Source organism: Ambystoma mexicanum, chromosome 5q (assembly GCF_040938575.1).
Source record: "Ambystoma mexicanum isolate Mex_15411 chromosome 5q, UKY_AmexF1_1, whole genome shotgun sequence".
NCBI classification, from domain to species: Eukaryota; Metazoa; Chordata; class Amphibia; order Caudata; family Ambystomatidae; genus Ambystoma; species Ambystoma mexicanum.
The window spans coordinates 1304453485-1304474210 of NC_090933.1; the positions used below are offsets into that span (position 1 = coordinate 1304453485).

Consider the following 20726-nt stretch of genomic DNA (forward strand, 5'->3'; position numbering starts at 1 on the left):
AGACTTCACATAACCGAGTCTTTAACGTTAATGAATCGTCCTTAAGTTTACTCGACATCTTATGCTGGCGGCAGTTCAATTGCATTTTTTAATCTCTCTTCAATTACGGCCAAGAAGGAAGGCAGGGGCATAATTAGTTTCATGTCCAATCCGTTCCACATTCTCTGCCATCATTCTTCCGCGCACACAGACTGATAGCCATCATACCACTGGGCCAGATGAATTGATCTTACGTCCTTTAGTTCCGGACAGAAAAGCACAAGATGCTTGAGGGATTCCAGCTCTTTGTTGTACAAGTGAAATTTGAACCTATGTTACAAGCCCAATGGCTGGTCCTGCTCCTTGGTTTTAATCGCATTTAGCCGGAATACCATGAATAGTCTACTGGCTTTCAAATTTGGAAATCGAATCAGATATTTTTGAAAGTACATTGTAGCCTCTTGCTTCGGCAGTAGAGTCTTTCATATCGCTTGCAGAATGGCGCTCACTACATGTAGTGATCCAATCGGCACGCCACATCATCACTTTAGCTGCCGTAGGATTTGAGTGAAGTTTCCAAGCTGATGTTATTGATTAGTAAGAGATCTTCGCATCGTTTCACCCATTGAGATAGATTCTCTGGGCCTCTAGCATTGACGCATTGTGAAAGATCTTAAATTGGAAAATTCCTTCCTCGCTCTGGATTTTCGAAACAAAGCTAGTTGGTTCCAGCAGATCGGGGCATGCAGCAAAATTAATGCAAGTTCATACCTTATGCAGGCTGTTGAAATTCCGATTGGTAGGCATAATGCCTTGGTCCAGAACGTATGTTCCAGTGAAGCCCAGTGATTCGACTGGCCTCCAAAGGCGTTTTCCGCACCATAAGACAGGATCGGGCCAACTTTTGTTCGTAAAAGTTTTGCAGTGGTCGCATTGAAAAACGCCTGAAATGTCTGTGTATCACAACTCACTGACATGCCAGCTGACCGCATTTCCTCTTGGATTCAGCCACCCAAGGCTCATTACAGATGCTGGAGTTGAGAATCAGACCCAGGTATTTTACGCTTTTTGCAATACACAGATGATCTTGATCTAATGACCACACGTATTTTACGTCCCTTGGTTTTTGGCTTGTTTTTAAGTTCTCAAACACCAGTATTTCAGTCTTTGCTTTGTTTATATTCAGATTGTTTATGCTCACGTATTTTTGTACTGCCTCGAGTTTACGTTGAAGGCCAATCGGGGTTAAATCTAAGATTACCAAATCGTCGGCGTACAACAGCCAGCTTATCTTTGATGAGTTGAGCTTAGGCGGAAAAGCTCTCACAGATTGTATCGCCTCACCAATGTCGGAAATGAAAAGACTAAAAATTGCAGCTGCCAACGGGCATCCCTGTTTAACCCCTTTGTGCGTCTTAATTTGAGCTGACAGGGAACCTGGTTGATCTAGTCGAATAGTAATTGAAGTCTCTGTGTGGAGTTCTTTAATTGCCGCAAGCAAACCTGCCGGACAACCCCACACTTCCATTTTTTGCCACAACTCTACAACTCTTCACGATCAATCATGTCAAATGCCATAGAAAAGTCAACAAAGGCAAGATACACTTTCGTGTTAGTTCGCAGGGCTTCCATTTTCAGTAGATTTTGGACAAGCAGGTTCAGAGAACACCCAACAAATTTCACGAAACCCGCTTGTCTTTCGTCCACTCTTTTAGCTGTTTTGGCCCAGGTGATCAATTTTGTTTGCAGCAAAGACGCGTAAATCTTACCCAGTACATCAAGCAGGGCCACCGGATGATAGTTTTTCGGTGATGCTCTATTTCCTTTCTTGGAGATTGACACTATTATCCCTGTCTTCCATGAAGTTGGCACTTGTTTTTGCGAGTTGATTCTTGCAAATAGATCGAAACACAGGTCAGCCCAAAGATCAGGAAACTGTTTGATCATAAAGTTCGACAAGCCGTCGGGGCTCGGCGCCCTAGAATTTTTCACTCTCATAATTACCTCACGGATATCTTCCCTTGTAAAGTGTAAATTCCATGATGCTAGGTTAGATGTTGCCAAGTTAGGAGCAAGATTTTTGTAATATAGGTCGGTAAAATGATGGAACCAGGCATACTTGCAATGTCTCTTGTGGTGGTTCCATGCCATTAATGGTTCGCCAGAACTCGCCACTGTTCTTATTAGTTAGTCTTCAACATAGCCCCAGCATCATTCTGGTGTAGTACAAATCGATGGCTTTTAATGCAATTTTTATAGGACTGTTTGGTTACTTTGTTTCTTGCTGTTATTTCTTCCTTTGGGCCTTGATTGTTTTTCTGGATTTCAGCTCTCATCGTTCTTTGCGCTGCATCACCGTTAGGTCGAAACAGAGTTTTTTCCGAAATTACCAATTTTTCAGTCCGGTATTTTTGGCTTTAAATTGCAACAATATAGGCACATATTCAATCTCTTCCGGCGTAGACTTGAATTGGGAGCATATATTGGCCACCTCATATTCCTCCAGCCTCACACGTAGGCGATTTGACTCCACCAGCACTTTTGTGCCCCATTTTTGGTTTTTCACGCCTCTTAGATCTTGAAATTTTAATTAAATCATTTCGTGATCACTGGTGACCATTGTAAGGATTTTCATCGTCTTTATCCTCGTATGGGAGGCAAAGATATAATCGATGATGGAGCTCTGGCCTTCACGCTGCCACGTAGGCTTCGCCGGAATGTCCCCTTGGGTACAGCCGTTTAGCATTGAGAGACCTCTTGCATTAATTTCTTCTGACCAGGTTTTAGTTAATTGTCCTTTGATGAAACTCTGGTTTGCAAAAAGTCAATATTTAGATCACCACAAACTATCAAGCCACTTCCACTGCTTGACTCTAGCAGGTTATCGATTGAGTTGACCTGATCGATGAATGGATATGTCCCGGTCCATCGATGGTTCCAATATAAGTTGATTATGTGGATCACATTGAGCGCATTAGGGGTATCAATGGATTTTCGTATCTCATAAACTTGAATTTAGGGCGTAGCCTGAGGACCGTTTGATCATTGTTAAGAGTCCTGCTAATGGATGCCCCTTCTCAGCCTTAATGGCTGGGTTCAGATCACATTCAAAATCTGAGATCACTGGCAAATCGCACATCCAAGTTTCTTGAAGACAGATCAGTTGTAAGTCATGTATCCAATCATTATTTAGCAGATGTATGAAGCCGCGCGTGTTCCATGAAGCGAAAGAGCATTCCTGAACCGCGCTAGGCTTCGAACATTAGCTGTGAGTATTAGCGTTCAAAGCCAAGGCCATCCAATTTCATTCTTGCATAGTCTTGTTCCATTAGGCTGCTTGTTTTCATGGAAGAGGACTGGTCGGCTGGGCCACCGTTATTTGTGGTAATTTTAATTTTGGCCATTGGACTTGTTCTGGTTCTCACGTCCTGCTCAACAGCAACTACACTTTGAGGGATGAGAGTGGGTTGTCGAACTTGTGCTGGTCCGTTCTGACCAGACTGTTCCTGCTGATTTTGTTCGATTACTGTAGATTTTTGCAAGATCTCCAATGGCCTTGACTTACCCTTTTGAGTAAGCCATGCTTCGCCTGGTCCATCTTTCATCTCCACTTTTTTGCGCCCTTCAGGTTCCATTACTTTGTAAGTATCTAACCCCAGCGACAACAACTCTTCGTCTGCATCCAAGATTACATTTGCAATTATATTAGAGTGTACGTGCCGAATCACCTTATCGGTACACAGATCGTCCGGGAATTTGTCAATCTTCAAATGTTTCGAACCAAGGGATCGCAGCCGAGGTATGTGATGGAGCAGTCTTAACACATTTGTTCTGTTCAAGATTAGGTCGTCGCTGCCTTCCAGCCTCTCCAGCATTAGTTTAATCAAAGGAGTTGGTTCCACGGTTCGGGCTGTAACCTGACGGTTCCTAGTCTTCTGAATTTGCACCAATGGCTCTGACTGATGGAGGTCAAATTTCTGTGACATAGATATTTTGACAGCCGAAACGGCCGCCGCATGCTCTACATTTCCTCTTGCAAAGTTCACCCCCTACAAAAGCCGCAGGCATGGACCACCAACATCCTGGTGCATCATCTGCCTGTTTGTCCTCTGTCTTTCCAATTTTGCTTGTAACATGATGAACTCCGGGCTCCTAGGCTCTAGGCCCTCATTCCTTGCCTCTACAACAAGAGGAACTAACTCACATAACCTGTCACTGATCTCTCGTAATGTGTTAGTTGGTGATACTTGAATCTTTTGCGGCATACTGAATTTGGAGTTTAGTGGCTCTGTTACCGAGTTCTTAGGCTCACTGATCGATTTTGAGTTTGTTGGCAATAGGGCGACTTTTTGAGTGCAAGGAACTTCAAGAGGGGCTTTCACAAATTCCACTGCCACCTCCATAGGGTCTTCATGGGTTGATAGTTCCATTAGTTCATCATGAGTCGCTAATTCTTCGTTTAGCGGAGTTTCCGCAACTTTCGTATTATTTCCCCTTGAGTCTAGTTGGGCCATTTTGTTCTCCTTGATGGTGTCAGCTAATTTCAAACTGGTAGTGATTGCTTTATCGACATGTTGAAGCATATTGATGTTGCGAAGGAATTTTCGGGCTCCTTTTTGTTGATGTTTTTTACGGGCTAGCATGTTCTTTTGCTTTTTTGTTTGGGGGGGATTTTTTTTATCGTCCACCTTTTGATTTAGTTTGAGCTTCAGCATCTAAACTTCCAAAAATGGAAAATGGGCCTGCAGACTTTGTAATAACTAGCACCTCATTCAGACCAGAAGCCTGATCCACTACTTTCGAAGGAGGAAATGAGCCAGAAGCCTTTTGAGTGTCCAATAAGGCTGGATTTAATGCATTTTTAGCTTGAAGAAATGCTGTATTAAATGACATTTCGAGTAAGTTGGGCTGTCCATCACTTTTACTCTGTGTCTCACTGAGGTTCTTCAAATGTTCCACCTCGATTACCGCCAAAGGAGAGGCGACCTTAGGCCCTACCTTGGATAAGTCAATCACTTCCGTTAAAAGACTTTCGGATAGCATGATGGGCTGGGGAGTCTGGTTCACGATTTGAAATGGCTGCATTTGGCAATCCGTCTTCATTGCTGACGTAGCAGTGTTGGATGGAACTTGTAAGGCTGCTCTTTCGTTACAAAGTCTTTCATGTTGCCAACATTGCCCAGCTCCTCATCCCTTTCTTCTGTGTGATTTGTGAAAGAGACAGTGCTTCCTTCGCAACCTCTGTGTACAATTTTCTATCAATCATGTCATTCTGTTTAGCATCGTTAGCTGATTCTATGCCCGCCAGTATATTTTGATTCACCTCTTCTTGTTTGGTCCTTTGTGCACCATGCATTACTTCTAGGTGCATCAATTTTGAGTTCATCATAGCCAATAAAGTCGTGACATCCTTCACATTTTCATTTAGTGTTTCGTACAACGTAGCGAAAGGTGTCAGAGGGACTTGCCATTGCAGATGTTAGGGCTATTAGGAGGTCATTTGAGGGCACGTGTACGCAAGGGGCTGGGCACCCACCTCTAGCTTTCCCCTGTGGCTCACGTGCGGCTCGTGCAAACCGAGCCCGTTCTCTTCTAATTTTTGGAAATGGACGTTCGACAAGCGAAGAGTCCCTTGTAGTAGGGTCATCTGATGAGTCCTCACAATTTGAAGATTGACTTAATTGAATTTGGCTTCTCATCCTAAGATCACGCCCTACATTATGCTGGGCAGGCAATCTTTTCTGGGAGTCAGCCACCTTTCCCTCTTGTGACTGTACTGAACCGTCAGAAGACACAATCTCTCATGACTTGAGTCTTTTGTAGTTGCCGGAGCCCCATATATCTCGATTTACATCAGTGACATTAGTACAGTGCCTTTTCTATGGGGCTTTATGTATCAAGTCCTGAACTGGTGTGGATACGGCTATCCGTTTACATGAGCGGGATTTGTTTAGGTTGATCAGATTTTGTAGTACAGAAGACACCACCTCCAAAGAATATTTCTTTTGTTGATATACGATGTGCCTTCCACTATATCCCTCTGCTCTCATTCACTTTGTAATGCTGTGTTAGAAATAGATGCTCTAAAATGAAGATCCATTAAGTTTGCATCAAGGGTAGGGGTCGGGGTTTTCTGTATAGAGGCAGAAGCCTCGCGTTGATCAAGACTTAACATTCTGTTCGAGTGCAATTTTCCGGCCCTGGGAGAATCAAGGATTGCACTTACTTCTAAGTTGTCTTCAGATCCAACGTGGCATTTTCCATGACACCGCTTTCAGCCGCCACGTCGACTCAGAGTGGGCAAGCGGTCGGCTGATTAGACGTGCCTCAGCCAAGTCCAACTGGCGCTGCACGGCTTCGGAGGCTTCAGAGGCAACGCTGTACTCGCTCACGGATGCTGCACTTACATCCTGACCCCGCCCACCAGTGTCATCAGTAGCGGCTGCGGTCAGAATCGCAGTTTCCCGTGCCCGCTCCACAGCAGCCTCCCTGCAACCCCGCACCGCGGCCACCAACACTGCCCTCCCACCCCCACATGACGACCACGGCACAGAGGCCTCGCCAGCCGGTAAGTCGTGATCAATGTCGTTGGCAGCCTTATTAATTATACTTGTCGTACTTGTTGAGCTTGTCGTCAGAGACTGAATCATGTCCTCAGCTGGCTGAGAGATATTGGGAGAAATGGGGGGGGGCAACGAGGCAATGGGACGGGGTGTTTCTGGATGAACAGAAGGCACTAATGCATCACAGGTAAGAGAGGAGCACTCCTCTGATCTCAAAGGTTCAAAAACATCTTCTACCGTCACCACTGTTGGATCTCCGGATATTCCTGTGTTTTCAGTCACTGACCCGCATGAAAAATATTGTCTCACCTGTTGTTGTTGCGCTCGTTTTGCAGGGAGATCCTCTAGATTGGACATGCGCTTTACTTGGGCTCTGGTCCTTGAAATAAGATTGGCTGGATCCATCATTTGGCAAACGCCTTGCGCCACTCGCCAAACAGTGAAGTCCTCAGCCCTTTTGTCCTCGGGGCTTGTTTTGAATGTGTGGGTAACTCCATAGCCTAGTGTTGCCAGTTCACTTTCAAAGAGCAGGTGGAATATGTACTCCAAGTTCTGTCTAAATCTAGGGTCTTCAGAATACATTAGTAAACAGGGGTATTCTGATGCTGTTATTTGTGTGCATCTCATCATATCTTCCTCCTTTTCCAGTCTGGAAGAGTAGAGGAAAGGCTTGTGCTGCCACACTTTTTTCCCATATACTGATTGGCACTCCTTTGGCTTGCCGCATTTGATGTTTCTAGTGCATTGTCTATGGTGTCTTTGGAGTGCAGTGGCTGAATTGTATAGTGGTCTTAAATACTGGAGGCTGCAGTAGGATCTAGATGTTCAAATTGGCCAGTTGTTGAGGAGTCCTGAATTATTTCGGTTGTTTCTCTGTTTTTCTTGAACATTTACTTCCTTGTAGTATTCATTGTTTTCTTTAAGGTATTGCAACGCTTCCCTAACTTTGGTTAAGTCCACTAGTTGCTGCCAATTTTTGTTGTCTTTTGTAGGTACACCATTTACCAGGATAATCACAGATTCATGTACTGGCCTTTGCATTCGTAGAATATCTACATTTTCTTTGAGATATAATGGTAAATAAACTATTTTACCACGAATGCCTCTGAGTAATTCGGTGGGAGGCAATTTTGCAGTTTTCGGTTGAAGACGTAGTATTGCTTGAAATGGGTGCACTGTTTGGATTATAATGCTCTCATACAAATAAAGCTGCTGAAGTGCATTTGGCAGTGGAAATAGTTCTAAATTATTACTAATTGCCCGTGAAGGCATTTGGTTATTGTGAAGTTTTCCAGAGCAGCATGTGCACAGAATGGAGGTGCTTGTTATTTTGTTTTTGTTTTCAGCTATATGGTAGAGAGCTAATTGAAACCACTGGGATTCCTCATTGCCTTCTATTTTCTGCATTGTAACTATAGGTTTGGTGCGCTTTCTATATTCTACGACAACACACATACTTGGTTTGGCCTTTCAGTAGATGTGCTTTTGAACTTTTGTATTTCTTTTCTGTATGTGTTATAAAAAGTTGATGGCTGTACTGTTGTCAGTACTGTTGTCTGTAAATGCTGGAGTTTGTAAGTGGTCTTCAGTTCCACAATATTTCCTTTGGATTTGCTCTATTTCATCAAACACTTCTTTGGCTGTACAATGTAGGAGATTATCATTTAAATGTTGGAGTACTGAAGCTGGACTTTTTGCATAGTACAGTTTGTAAACTAGATTTCTGACTGTTGAATGGTGGGTTGCTAACATTTTGATACGGTGGAAGGTGCTTTTGCAAGCGGGTCCAAAATACTGGCTAAATAATGTCCTCGTATTCCAGTGTAGTTGGGCACTGGACAGGAGTCCATAGTTTGTAATATATATATTTTGTCGTTGCCTTTGACATACTGATTGAAGAATTGCTGCAAAGATTTGATTAAACATTGGCGAACGTTACACATTGATGTGCAAGGCCATTTGTAAGTGAAGCGTTTTGCTTTGGTCGAATGGCGAGTGACATCTAAGTTTGATGGGGATATGTCTGAAAGCAGGGTTTCCTCTTCCATTATGGTATTGTGTATCTTTTCATACCCTCGTCCACTCCGATGTAGGGCAATTTGGTTAGTTTGTTCTTGTTTGTATGAATCTTCATTGAAATATGGCTCTGTGTTGGTAGTGTGACTCCACGTACCTGTGCAGATGTGGGCTAAGGTATCTATGCTGAAATTGCGTTTGTTTCGAAGTAGTGCTTGCAATTTACCAATTACTCTTGTTAGTGGTTTCATTCTGTTCAAAATTACTATAAACCATTACTGTTTCACACTCATTGCACTGTCTACAAAAGCTTCTGGGATGACTTCTTTTTTGCGGTAGGTTTTGAGGTTATAGCATGATTTCTGCCCTTTATAAGGTTCTGTGGGTGTCGATATTTTAAAATGTAGATGTGTGAGTGGGTCAGTAGGAGGGTAGGCATTTAACTGGAAGTGTGTTACTGTGCAGTGGTGTGTAACCTTCGGTTAGGGACAGTATCTTACTATGTCGGGATTACTCTAATGGTGGCGACATAACCAACACTGAGCACCTGAAGAGGTGTCATTGGTAACAATGAAGTACGTGCTGGTGGATGGGCGCACATCTATATGCTACCATAGAACAATCGTGCACGTTTATAGTAAGACGTAGAACAGTATGATGGTATTTTACTTACTTTGTTGCTGGCTGAGAGTAGATTTATTGATGGCTATATGTACAAGTGTACACTCCAGTGGCTTTCTGGAGAGAGGTGGGTACTGCACCTGTATAAGAAGATGGTAACAAAATATGTTGGCTAATGGAATAGTGCTTACATTTGTGCAATGCAATCTGCAAAACTATAGGGGAATGTCTTGGCAGGAAGAGGAAGTGTGTGTGTGTGTATAAATGGAAGACTATATGAATGCGCACTTGGGAGCATACGCATGTTTGTTAAGGGGGTTGGAGTGTTATTTTGCAGTGCATTGTATGACTTGTTATGAATGCCGGGTGTGTATTACTGTAGGCCTATTTAATTTCAAAATGCAGTACTTCGCATTGTGCAAGGATGACAAAAAGGTGCACAAAGATGTACACAGGGGAAAGCAGAATGTTTTTGTGCGTGAATTTGCATGTACTTCTCTGCATATGTATGCTTGCTGCATGAGTGAAGGCATTGCTTCTGGGCTTTAATTTCCATATGCACATTTATGAATGTTACTGTTGTGAATGCACATATAAACATTTGTATAGCTTCACTACTGTTGCTATCTATGACGTGAGGGAGGAAACTGTGGGTTTTTTTTGCTATGTAGGCACTTTGTTTAGTTTGGTGGGAAAGCCTGCCTGATCATTTTGTGTGCGAATTGTACAAATTTGATAGGTGCGTTAATGGGGGAAAGCATTGTAAAAATGATGGAACAAAAGAACAGAGTAACCGTTTCCATATACCAATGGCTGTTATGGACAAATGGCAACTTTGCCACCAACTACCACTGTAGGAGACATTGAGCGGTAGGTGGTGAGAAAAATAACACTACGCATGTGTAGTATGTTATGGACGTTTACAGCTAGGTACTCTGTACAACATAATTGCCACTGTACTGTACAAAAACGAACACCTACTAGGCATGGTGATTGGTGCCGATGTATGTGGGTGCAGAACTCGTAGATCATTTTAGAGTACATTAACGTGCAGGTACTTTTAATTTACAGAATACTTCACCTCTGTGTGTTTAACGGTTGGTATGGACTGTTTAATAGATGTGCTAGCAGTATATGCATAATTTTTGGATGTAATTGCTGGATGCGTACGTTAGCGTTTAACAGTAGCCAATCGAGTAGTGCTGGTCAAAGAGTACTGGAAAGGGAAGGACTGGCCCTGCTTTACTGGGGCGCGGCCTTCACGATAGTTGGGGGGGGGGGAGCGCATGTGCTACATGCTGCCCTACGTAATGTGCTTGCCATGGAAATGGGACTACGGATTATGGATTCAGGTGTCTGTCTGCTTTTCTGTTGCATGCTAGGATGTTCTGTGCCCATGACAACCTTACTGCTTGACGTGTGACATTGTTGGAATTAATTATCTGTTGCACTATGTACAATGTACGCTGCAGACAGTTGTGTACTAATGTAAGGAGGGAAACCACAGAGCAATCCGTAAGGAGCAGCACACAAAAAGGTGTTTCTTTAGCAAAATTTGAAGAAAACACTTTTCACAACTTCCAGCAAGACACTCATTTTCCATGACGTATAAAATGTGCTTGTGCTGCCCCCACACAGGGCAATATGTTAGCGAAAGCCGTGTCATTTGGAGGTGTGCACGTGCTACATCCGGGTGTTTTCAGGGTGTCGGCAATGGAAATGGGGCTGTGCAGGAGTTGCGATTGGTCAGTATGATTTCCTGGGTGTGGGGTGTAGCAACAGATTGTGCCAGAAAGTCTGCTTGCCAGTAGGAGTGGATATGGCTTCGGGGAGGGGGTGTGCCGTTAAGGAGGCAGACTATATGGATATTGGGCGACTCCTGGATAAATTGGGTACAAGTTTACACAGAACGCTGTGCACTCACTGCACACCTTGGTCCCCATAATGTCGATGTGAAGTGGTACAGAAAATGTGGGATGAAGTAGTGCCATGTGGTTCCTGTTTGTGCCAGTTTGGTGACGCTCGCTCATCCAGACATTATTGTTAATTGTGGAGGGAACAGTTTAGGCCATGTCAGCAGCATTTCACTGCAGTTTGCAATGAAGGACACATTTCTGCTACTCATGGAAATGTTTCCAAAATCGCACATCATTTTGTCTCACATTGCCCAGAGGCAGATGTGGCTGCGTTCTTCCTCATGTGGGGCACAAATGGAGAAAGCGCGGCACAATGTGAACAAGGCTGTTTGCGCTTTTTTGTGCGACGTTGGCATGTTCTCCTTCCACAATAAAAACATAACGTTTCGTAGTAGCACCATTTTTCGTTCTGATGGAGTTCATCTGACGGATGCTGGCAATGAGTTTTTTCTGCGTAATATCCAAAATGCAGTGCAGCGCTTCCTGCAAGTCTCGCAAGAATGTTCCCTGTGGTTGTGAACCACTTCCAACGTTGCAAACACAAACAGCACACAAAGGCTCTTTTCAGAGCCACCACTTTGTTTTGCAAATGCGTACAATGCTTTTCACGGAGTCACGCCGCCAATTGTTGGCATTTATGTACGTGGCGCTTATAGGTTGCCCCACCGCCTGCATGCTTTATTAAATTTCTATTTTTAACAGTTGAAGGTAGCCTTTTTGTTCTCCCCCACTTTCTGATTGTGTAGCATTTTTCCTGTTATAAGACCAGCCACAAAGGCCAGCAATGGAAGGGAGATTTGGCAAAGGGTACCAACCACAGGGATAGGAAATCGTACGTGGAGAGCAGATGATGTGCGGTGCACCTCACTTGGGTATGGGGCACTCCTTGTCATGCTCCCGGACCAAAGCCTCAAAAGCACTTCGACAATGTTCCCCCCTACACAGTACCGCTTTGCAGTATATGCACAATACAGTGATCTTTGAAAGGTAAAGTTCTGTTGCAGTGTATATGTCCTCCAAGGCTGCTTGGGGGACGCGGTGGCCCACTGCAGTGTCCCTAATGGTGGCAGGAGCAAATTCAGAGGATGTTGTAGAGGAAAATAACCTACTGCCTGCTTGGAAGGTGACAACCCTCCGAACAGCTGCCTAGTGGTTCGCAGCTGCATTGAGGTGGTGCTGTAACTGTACAAGGCAGGTTTTCCGCGACTGAGTAACTCCGTGCATTGTACCTTGTTTGCACAAGATTTTGGCACATCTACAACGGTCCTAAATAGTTTCCACATCCACGACTGACGCTGGCTGCAGGTAATGGGGATTCATTCCACTTTTTTCTCGTTTGCTTTTCCATCTCCCTCCACATTATGACACCTGGTCCCTTACTCAAGACCTTCAGAAGGAGGTGGTGTTGGTGAGGGTGCGGGGGGGGCTCCTGAGTCAAAAGTAGTAGCAAAAGTTCTGGTGGCCATTATTTTGAGAGGTACTTTGCAGGCACACACTTGGTGAGGCAGCAATTTCTGCATGAACCAATGTGCACCGCTGCTCTTCTCTTGAAAGCCAAATGGGGATTGCAGCACACTTGTGGGGTGTGCCCTTTTATAGGACTGTTGTGTAGCACGTGCCACCGCAAAGTGGGCCTAAGTGTTTTCCAACCAATACGTACATGTAAAATGAAGACTGTACGATCTCTGGAAGGGTGCTCTCTCATTGTAAAACTGCATACATTGCAGAAAATTGTCCTCTTTCGATGTGCATGGGTGTGGCTCGTGTTCACCAATTAAGGGCTCACGCGCAGCCTTGTTCCGTTACCATGGTGACGTTGCCATTGTTCTCCATTTGGACGTCTGTGTGCCAGACAAACATTGCCCGTAATACTTTGTGGCCACGTTCATGGCACTTCAACGGATACTCTTGCCATCCCCACACTACTGAAATGTACAGCACATGTGCATTGAGCATTTCTACATAAGCTTGGTGTGAGCACGATACAGTAGCTGGAATGCTTACGTGCACAGGTATTCGCAGGACGTGGGTGCCTGCTTCCACCTGCAACAACTACATCACACGTTTCTTCGCATATCTTGACCAGGGTCAGGGTTACGCGCCGTCACAGGACGAGATGCGCATGTGCACAGTTGTGCGGCCGCCAAACGTACGGTCCTGCAATTACTTACAGGTGGTTGTCTGTATGCAAACTTGCGGCCTGTAGTGGCATCCTACGAATGCTTTCATTGTGATTGCGCAAAGGGCAGCCAGGTGCGGCAGTCGTACGACTCCTCCAGTGTCCTCATTTGCAATCATCCCCACTAGTGCTCTGCCCTTCACACTTACAATGTCCTTCTTAAAACAAATGAAAAGGCACATATGCAATCATTACACATTAACATATCAATCTTTATTTGCACTCATTCATAGCCACTATTCGGAAAGGGAAGGGGGACCAGAAACAGGTACATATACTGGGTAGTTTGCAATTTCAACATGCTGCTGGTGAGGGAAAGAAGGGATTGAGCTCTCATCGAAGCGTCTGTCATGATACGCAATTTGCGGGGATAGTGGAGGCTGGGAAATGGGGAAGCGGGGCATGTGCAACTCGGGCAGTGATATCTTATTTTCCCCATAATATGTTGTTCTGCAGAATTTTCAAGACGCCAAATTGGAGGAGCAATTCATCTATTTTGGCATCCAGGTGCTCTTCTTTTCTCTGTCCACTGTTCACTTCACTTTCGGTTGCCGTATGTTGCTGTGCAAAAGGTGCCGGATCTGGTGTACTCCTTTTGCTTTTCTGTATGGTCTGTGAAAGGACAATAAATGTGGATAATATACATGAAGTACTATATTGTAATTGTCTTCATCTCGCCACCTCGTTCCCTACCTATGGGGTTACTATGCTCACTCATGTTGTCATGCGGGAAATGCTCCTCTAGCCATTCTAGGGTGGTAGCTATTTCTGCGCACAAACAGAAAACATCATGCTTTCCTACTATTCTACACTTCCGGACCTGTGCAATTACAACATAAACTTTCCTGTACTCACCACGTTGTAGTTACGTTCTGCTCTCGGTACTGGACGTCTCTACCTCTGCTTCTTCATCCTTTCTTGGATTGTGAATCAGGTGTACTTTCCATTATACTGCATACCCTATGTCTTTGCGCTCTTTGCTGCGAAGGTACAGACTTTGTACAGCTACTGCATTTTCCCTTCCCATTCAGGCACTTGCTGCTATTTCTACATATATTTTGTTTTTACTGCATGTTAGCACTTTTTATTACCACCCCTCCCTTTCTCTGCACGTTGGACTCCGTCCGATGTCCGCTAACAGGCGCAGTGTTGCCAACCACTGTGGCTATTAGTACAGAGCCACCGGCTCGAGTATGCTGTCCACTACATGTATACAAACTAAGCGTATCCTGTTCAAAACTAATGTAATTCAGTGAAAGAAACATTACTAAAGGCACGTTATGGTTAAGTTGCGCTACTGAGATCATTTTCTCTTTATTGAAAAAACTAGCCTAATGAAACGTTATAGTTAAAGTGCCCTACTAAAAACCTATGAAATTCACTAACAAAAAAACGTTAAAGGGACGCTATGGTTAAGTTGCACTATTACAAAACCTATGCAATTCAATGGAAAAACGTTCCTATAGGGACGTTATGGTTACAGGTAAAACCTACAAACCCCAGAAATTCGCAAGTTATGGTAAGGTACGCAACCATAACTCGCGCTACCACTGTGCACTGCAATGACGAACACCCAGTATGGCTGCAGGACTCCTCCTTTTATCCAGATTTGTGGCTGAAAGCAAGCCCAAGTCCACCCATTGGTATGGATCTGCCACATTCAAACAGCCAGTGGTTGTCCAATCCTGGACAATTACTGCTTTCTAACTCGGCCCAACTTCAGACTTTCTGGCATCAGGGGTTGTGGACTGGGACCAGACAGTCCCAGCCCCCTCCCCTTGTATATATGTACGCAGGCGCACGCACACGCACACACGCCCACACACACCCCCTCACACCCCCTAGCCCACACACACCCCCTCACACCCCCTAGCCCACACACACACACCCCCTAGCCCACACACACACACACACACACACACACACACACACACACACACACTTCCTAGCCCACACACACACACACACTTCCTAGCCCACAAAAGCCTCCGCTTTCATGCGCAAGTGTAATACCATACATGGGGATTCCTGACATGAGAAAGCAGGAAGCAGGCCAAACTGCAATATGGCAAAGTACACGCTTAAGTACACCTCATGCCACAGCCACCTTTTAGTAGCCATTTGCAGTAAACGTAAAGTCCAGGTGTAGAATGGTACAAAAGGTGTAAAAGTATCTCTGCTGCCACTAGCATGTCTTGAATACAAATAAAAAGTAACCAAAAACCCACAAGGTAAAAATGTAGAAGGATACCAAGTATCCTAATTGCACTCCACTGTATGTTGGTGTGTGCAAATTGAAAATACAAGAATTCGGAAAAAGTCTTGGGGACTAGTCAGCTTCCCCATAACAATGAGTAAAAGGCAGTGGAAGTAAAGCTTAGGGCTTTACTTTCCTTTAGGAAGTCAGGCCAGGTTAAAAAAAATTAAGGGTGTTGCATAGAAATCGATCAATGGAAAGGAGCAAAAAGGAAATGTGCCCTAGAGAGGATCATGACTCTTTTTACACATAAGATGGGGTTGGTGTGACAGGAATGCCCCTGCCAAGACCTCGACAAGATCAGGGGTTCAGGTGACATTTTGTGAGAAGGTCCTAAGCATTTCTGCCATGAAGTCCCTTTAACCTTTCACTTTTCTAAACTGGTTCACTGACCCTTTTTTGTCTAGAGTCCTGTTCTAAGGCCTTCAAGTTCACAGCAAAATGTTTGCAGTTGCAGCACTTAGTAAATGCTGCAAGGATGTGACCGTTTATGTCTTTGACAGTATAGAGGGCAAACTCAAAGTATACCGTCACGTTATGAGTTCTTAAGTGGTTACTGCTCTCAGAGGGGAGTATCCAAAAAAAGTGTTTCCTTGGGCACATAAACGTCTCCAGCTAAAAAGGGTTTACGCTACAAGTTGGTACAGAGAAAGGTTTTGAAATGTTTATTTCAATTTTGGAAACTGAGACTGGTTTTCTGAAGAGCTACTGAATGGTGCTCGAACAATTGCACACTTTCACAGCACCTTACTTCCAGTATAGAACCTGGGCTCCCCCACCTGCTCCCATCAGTCTCTGGGCACCATCATCCCACTCCTAGCCCAGTCCCTTGCCTCTTCCCACCCCACCACAGACCCTGGGTTCTCCCAATCCTGCTCCCTCCACTATCCCATGGCTCTCCCATCCTGCACCCAGGACAGTCCCTGAGATCCCTACACCCTACACCCTGCTTCCTGGCACAATCGCAAGGGCAATGGCGGCTGGTGAATTTTTAAGTGAAGGGACATAAATCTTTCCCCCAGATATGCCATACTGACAGTGTAGCGAAGGAGCCGGGACCAATCCAAGAGGGTTTGGGGGTGGTGGGTTCTTAATTTTTGTGTTTGGCTTTATGAAGTCACTTTTTTTTATAGTGTATGCATAATATAAAATGTTATCAATTGTAATGCTGTTTACATATGTTTTGGTTTTATTTTCAATTGTTTATTGCAAAACATTCCATTCGAATGATTCCATATGAGGGGTTTCCCTCTTTTTGTTTTTAATTCAGCACTGAACTTCTTTGAATTTGTGTTCTTAAGGTTTATTGATGCTGATGGATGTCCAGTAAAAGATACCATCCCTGTCCCCTGGGCTCCACAGCGCCTCAGAAGGTGGGTAGGGGGATTGAATGGACCAAAACACACACTCATTCACACAAACACCCATCACCATACACTCGCTCATAACACAAGCATACGCACATTCATACACACACACATTCATACACACATTTAAATAAAAAGCAAATTAACATAAACTCACCTTCTGCCTGAGTCCTAAAGATTCATTCCCAGCGCTCCAGCTCCTGCATCATCATCATAATAATAATTTAGCATTTATATAGCGCTACGAACCCTCAGGTATCTGAGCACTGCTTATTATTACTCAGTGTGTGGTGCTCATTTATCGACCCAGGAAGGATGAAAGGCTGAGTTTGGCCCTGCCGGGATTCGAACCTGCCTTAGCAGGCTCTGCATAGATGTCAAAACGAGCGCTGTGCTTGCTGTGCTATCGGACCGGCTGGGTGAAGCAAGAGCTTCCTGGTTCCTGCACATGCATGCAGGGGCGGCAGCGTGAGTGCTAAAATTCCCCCTCGCACATACAGGCATGCAGTTCTCCAGCCAACATTTCCAATGAGCTATTCAAGGCTGGCCAAGCAAAGCGCCCCCAGCCTTGCATAACTCATTGAGCATGTGCGAATGGGGAACTGAACTGTCAAAGGGAAAGTGTGTCCTTTTGACAACTCAGCCAGCCCAGGAGTGCTCCCTCAGCTGGAAAAAGCATCTGAAGGAGCACTCAGTGTTTTACTGGGCTGGCTCCTCTAAAACAGGTGAAGGTGGTCACTAGGTCGACAACCCCTCACCCATTATGGACTAACCACCCCTTACCAGGGCTCCCCCCCCCACTTTTTCTTTCTTCCCATTTAAAAAATAAAGGACATTAAAATATTGTTTCTTTTTCCATTTCAGTCTGGGGTCTCGTTCCCCCCCAGGAATGACATTGCGCCCCCCCTGGGGGCTGCACCCCACAGTTTGAATACTTCTGTTCTAGACCCTGAATTGTTTAAAATGTTCATTGTAATTGCACACGACAACCCTTCCACCTTGACCTGAAAATCTTAACTTCAACAAAAATATTTTGCTGTTACTTGAAATATAGCCTCTTATTTCGAACAACATTTTATGGATCTTATTTCACAATTATAACTTCAATGACAATTATGGAAAATGTGGACTCTAACTTGACAAAACAGAGCATTCCATTCTAAAGGTTAAAGTGCAGACCCATGTTTCCAAACTAGAACATTTTTCTGTCCATCTGAGAATGATATTATTTTAATCTTCCCTGACTTTTGGTGGTGAAATGTATGTCAGCGTTCTGGTTTTAGTGTAGTGCTGTAATGTTTGAGCTCACTAAGGCCAGCACTTTGTATCTCTGGTATAAACTATGACGCTGAGTTGATAAGTATTTTTTACTCTAGAAATGTAACCTTCCTAAACATCTGTATCTCCCTTTCCAGAGTGTATTTGAAAGTGTCTAGTATGTATGTCTCGCTTATATCTTTCAGTTTGACTTGCAGTCCATCGATGTCTGAGATCACCCATCTCTTCCACAGCCCTTCCACACTTCAGTGCCGATCACAGCCGGGGTTAGCATTTCTATCTATTTCATAAACTGTATTAAATAGAGACTTCCGCTTTGGGCAAAGCCCTTGAAGCAAAGCTCTGTGCCCATTTATCACCTAATAGGAAGTGCTTGTCAGTTATTTTAATCCTTGGCAAATCACCTTGCCTTATTCTACCTGCCAGAGCATCCATGTTCCATGAATAACTAGAACATGGAATGGTGAATGGCATTAGTTTTATTAAATTGAGATGACAGTATTAGTACCCTAATCCCTTCTCAAGAGCTGTGCATCTGCTACTCTTGAGTGAGAGGCTATGTTAAAGTGTACATGTCACACACTTGATGTTGCATATTATGTTAACCTCTTTGAGGAAAACTCTAAATTAAATATGAAGAGGTTCATTTGTTTGGGACCTGGATTTTCAGTCTGACCCATTTACTAAAAAAAAAATTGGATTCTGGGATAGCTAACTCACCAGTGCTTCAATTCCTAGATATTTGTATTTGAGCATTTGGAAACCTCCTAACTCCCCTTTTAAGCACTGGAATCTAGATTTAGACATCTTTTTCCACCTTTTGCAGTACTGTCACGCCAAAATCTGGTCAACGTTTAAGGTCTAAGGTGGTGGTTAGCGTCTCATCTGTTAATGATTATTCATAATGTTTTTAACTTTGTACCGTTTTTCAGAACCACTACTGTGGTAGGGTTTTGAGAAGCCTACCTTAGACTTTGGTGGTAACCTGCAAAGGTCTAACACAAAAGTCTAACGAAACTCTCATTAATGAGCAGCAAGGCGTACACTAAGGAGCTAAGAATGTTGGTGTAAAGTGGGTTGTCAAGCAATAGATTATCTACACAGCGAAGTATAAAAATGCACCACAGAGCTGGCATGCTACAAGTACAAACCATATATAGAATCAGTAAGTTCTCCAAATGGGGCACCCACCACACCTTCAAATGAATACAGTTGTGGCTAAATACTGTCGTACTGACTTGGAGAGCGATGTTAAGTTGTGGCAGGCCGGAGTACTAATGTGCTGGTAGTTCCTCATGATTCCTAACCTAGCAACAAAGGTTCAGCACAATTGTAGGTAAGTATCCAAGCTTCTATATATTTTCGGGAGTTCTGGTAAGTCAACCTCCCTCATCCCCCGCAGAGAGTAGCAGGCCTCACAGTTCAGTAGCTGACTGTGGTTGAATGTGGGTCTGCATCGCCGCCGATGGGCGTCCTCTATCATTTCTCGACTGACAATTCCTTTTTATGCTGTTCTTACTGGGCTCTTGTAACATTTATTTGACTTTAAGCAGGCACGTTTTAAACAGTGTTGGAAAGTTAATTTGGAACTTTCTGTTGCTTATTTGTTTTAAATTATTGTGCGTCTTTGAGAGACTAGTATGTAGCAATGAGGTCATTCATTTCTCCAGCATGGGGTCTGGCATGGATTCACATGCTCATGAATATTCCCCGTCGTCAGGCTGGGAATCCTCGGTAAAGAAAAAACCAGTATCAGTTTCGTTTCTGATCTGTCTTTCGTAGTAGTAACCAATCACTGGTCTCTGCGTCATACTGACCGCAGCCAATGACTGCCCTCTACCTAAGCACCGCCTCTGGCAGCCATCTTCAGATTTTTACCGCACGTTCATGTGTTGGGATCCTCGTGCTATTGCTCTCGAGCGTTAGTGCTATTTTTTTCACGTTTTTTCTCAAAAACTTCGTTTTTTCGGTCAAAAGAGCCTCAAGCTCCACCGACTCTCCATCCGATCAACGGGGACCCGTGTCGGATTCGTCTGCGCCCCTCAAGGGTGAAGATTTCGTCAAACTACGCTTTTGGAGGACTCCAGAAGCTTCTCAGGCCCGGACATGGCCCAGGAGAAGGGAAGCTCGACGCCCGGAAAGCTGTTCAGGGTCTGCCCTGGATGCCAGCTGCAGAACGTCTTTAAGGAGGACGAACACTCCTTTTGTCTCTACTGCTTACATGAGGACAAGACGCACGTGGAGAAGGACTGTGCGTTTTGCGGCAATATGTTGGAGCGGACCATTAAGGACCGCCATCAACGTCTGGCCAACTGGCTGGAAGGTAAGAGCCCGTCAGGCGAGAAGAGGAGGAAGAAATCCGAGCGGTCTTCTAAGACCTTTGAGGACGCCCCGGCGACGGGGGTCCAACACAAGGCCAAGCACCGCGAGTCCACTGGCACCGGGAGCGCCGAACGGTCGGGCTCTACGGGCGCCAGGCAGGGCGCACCCTCCCCGGCTCTACGGGCGCCCTCTATCGATACTGTCGCGGCGGCCCTGGCTCAGCCTGTG

The 20726-nt window shown here is 44.5% G+C and overlaps 1 protein-coding gene across 3 annotated transcripts in view; it reads left to right on the forward strand.

The window, feature by feature from the left end:
* The window catches only part of HSF1 (heat shock transcription factor 1), a 1218386-nt gene that overhangs the window by 872905 nt on the left and 324755 nt on the right, over nucleotides 1-20726 (forward strand). For 2 of the 3 annotated variants that reach the window (XM_069621903.1, XM_069621901.1), the window contains one exon: nucleotides 18362-18442. The exons of the other annotated variant lie outside the window; for it this stretch is intronic. In XM_069621903.1, coding sequence (XP_069478004.1) covers nucleotides 18362-18442 — 81 coding nt within the window. The remainder of the gene's footprint in view (nucleotides 1-18361; nucleotides 18443-20726) is intronic. 3 annotated transcript variants of the gene reach the window in all.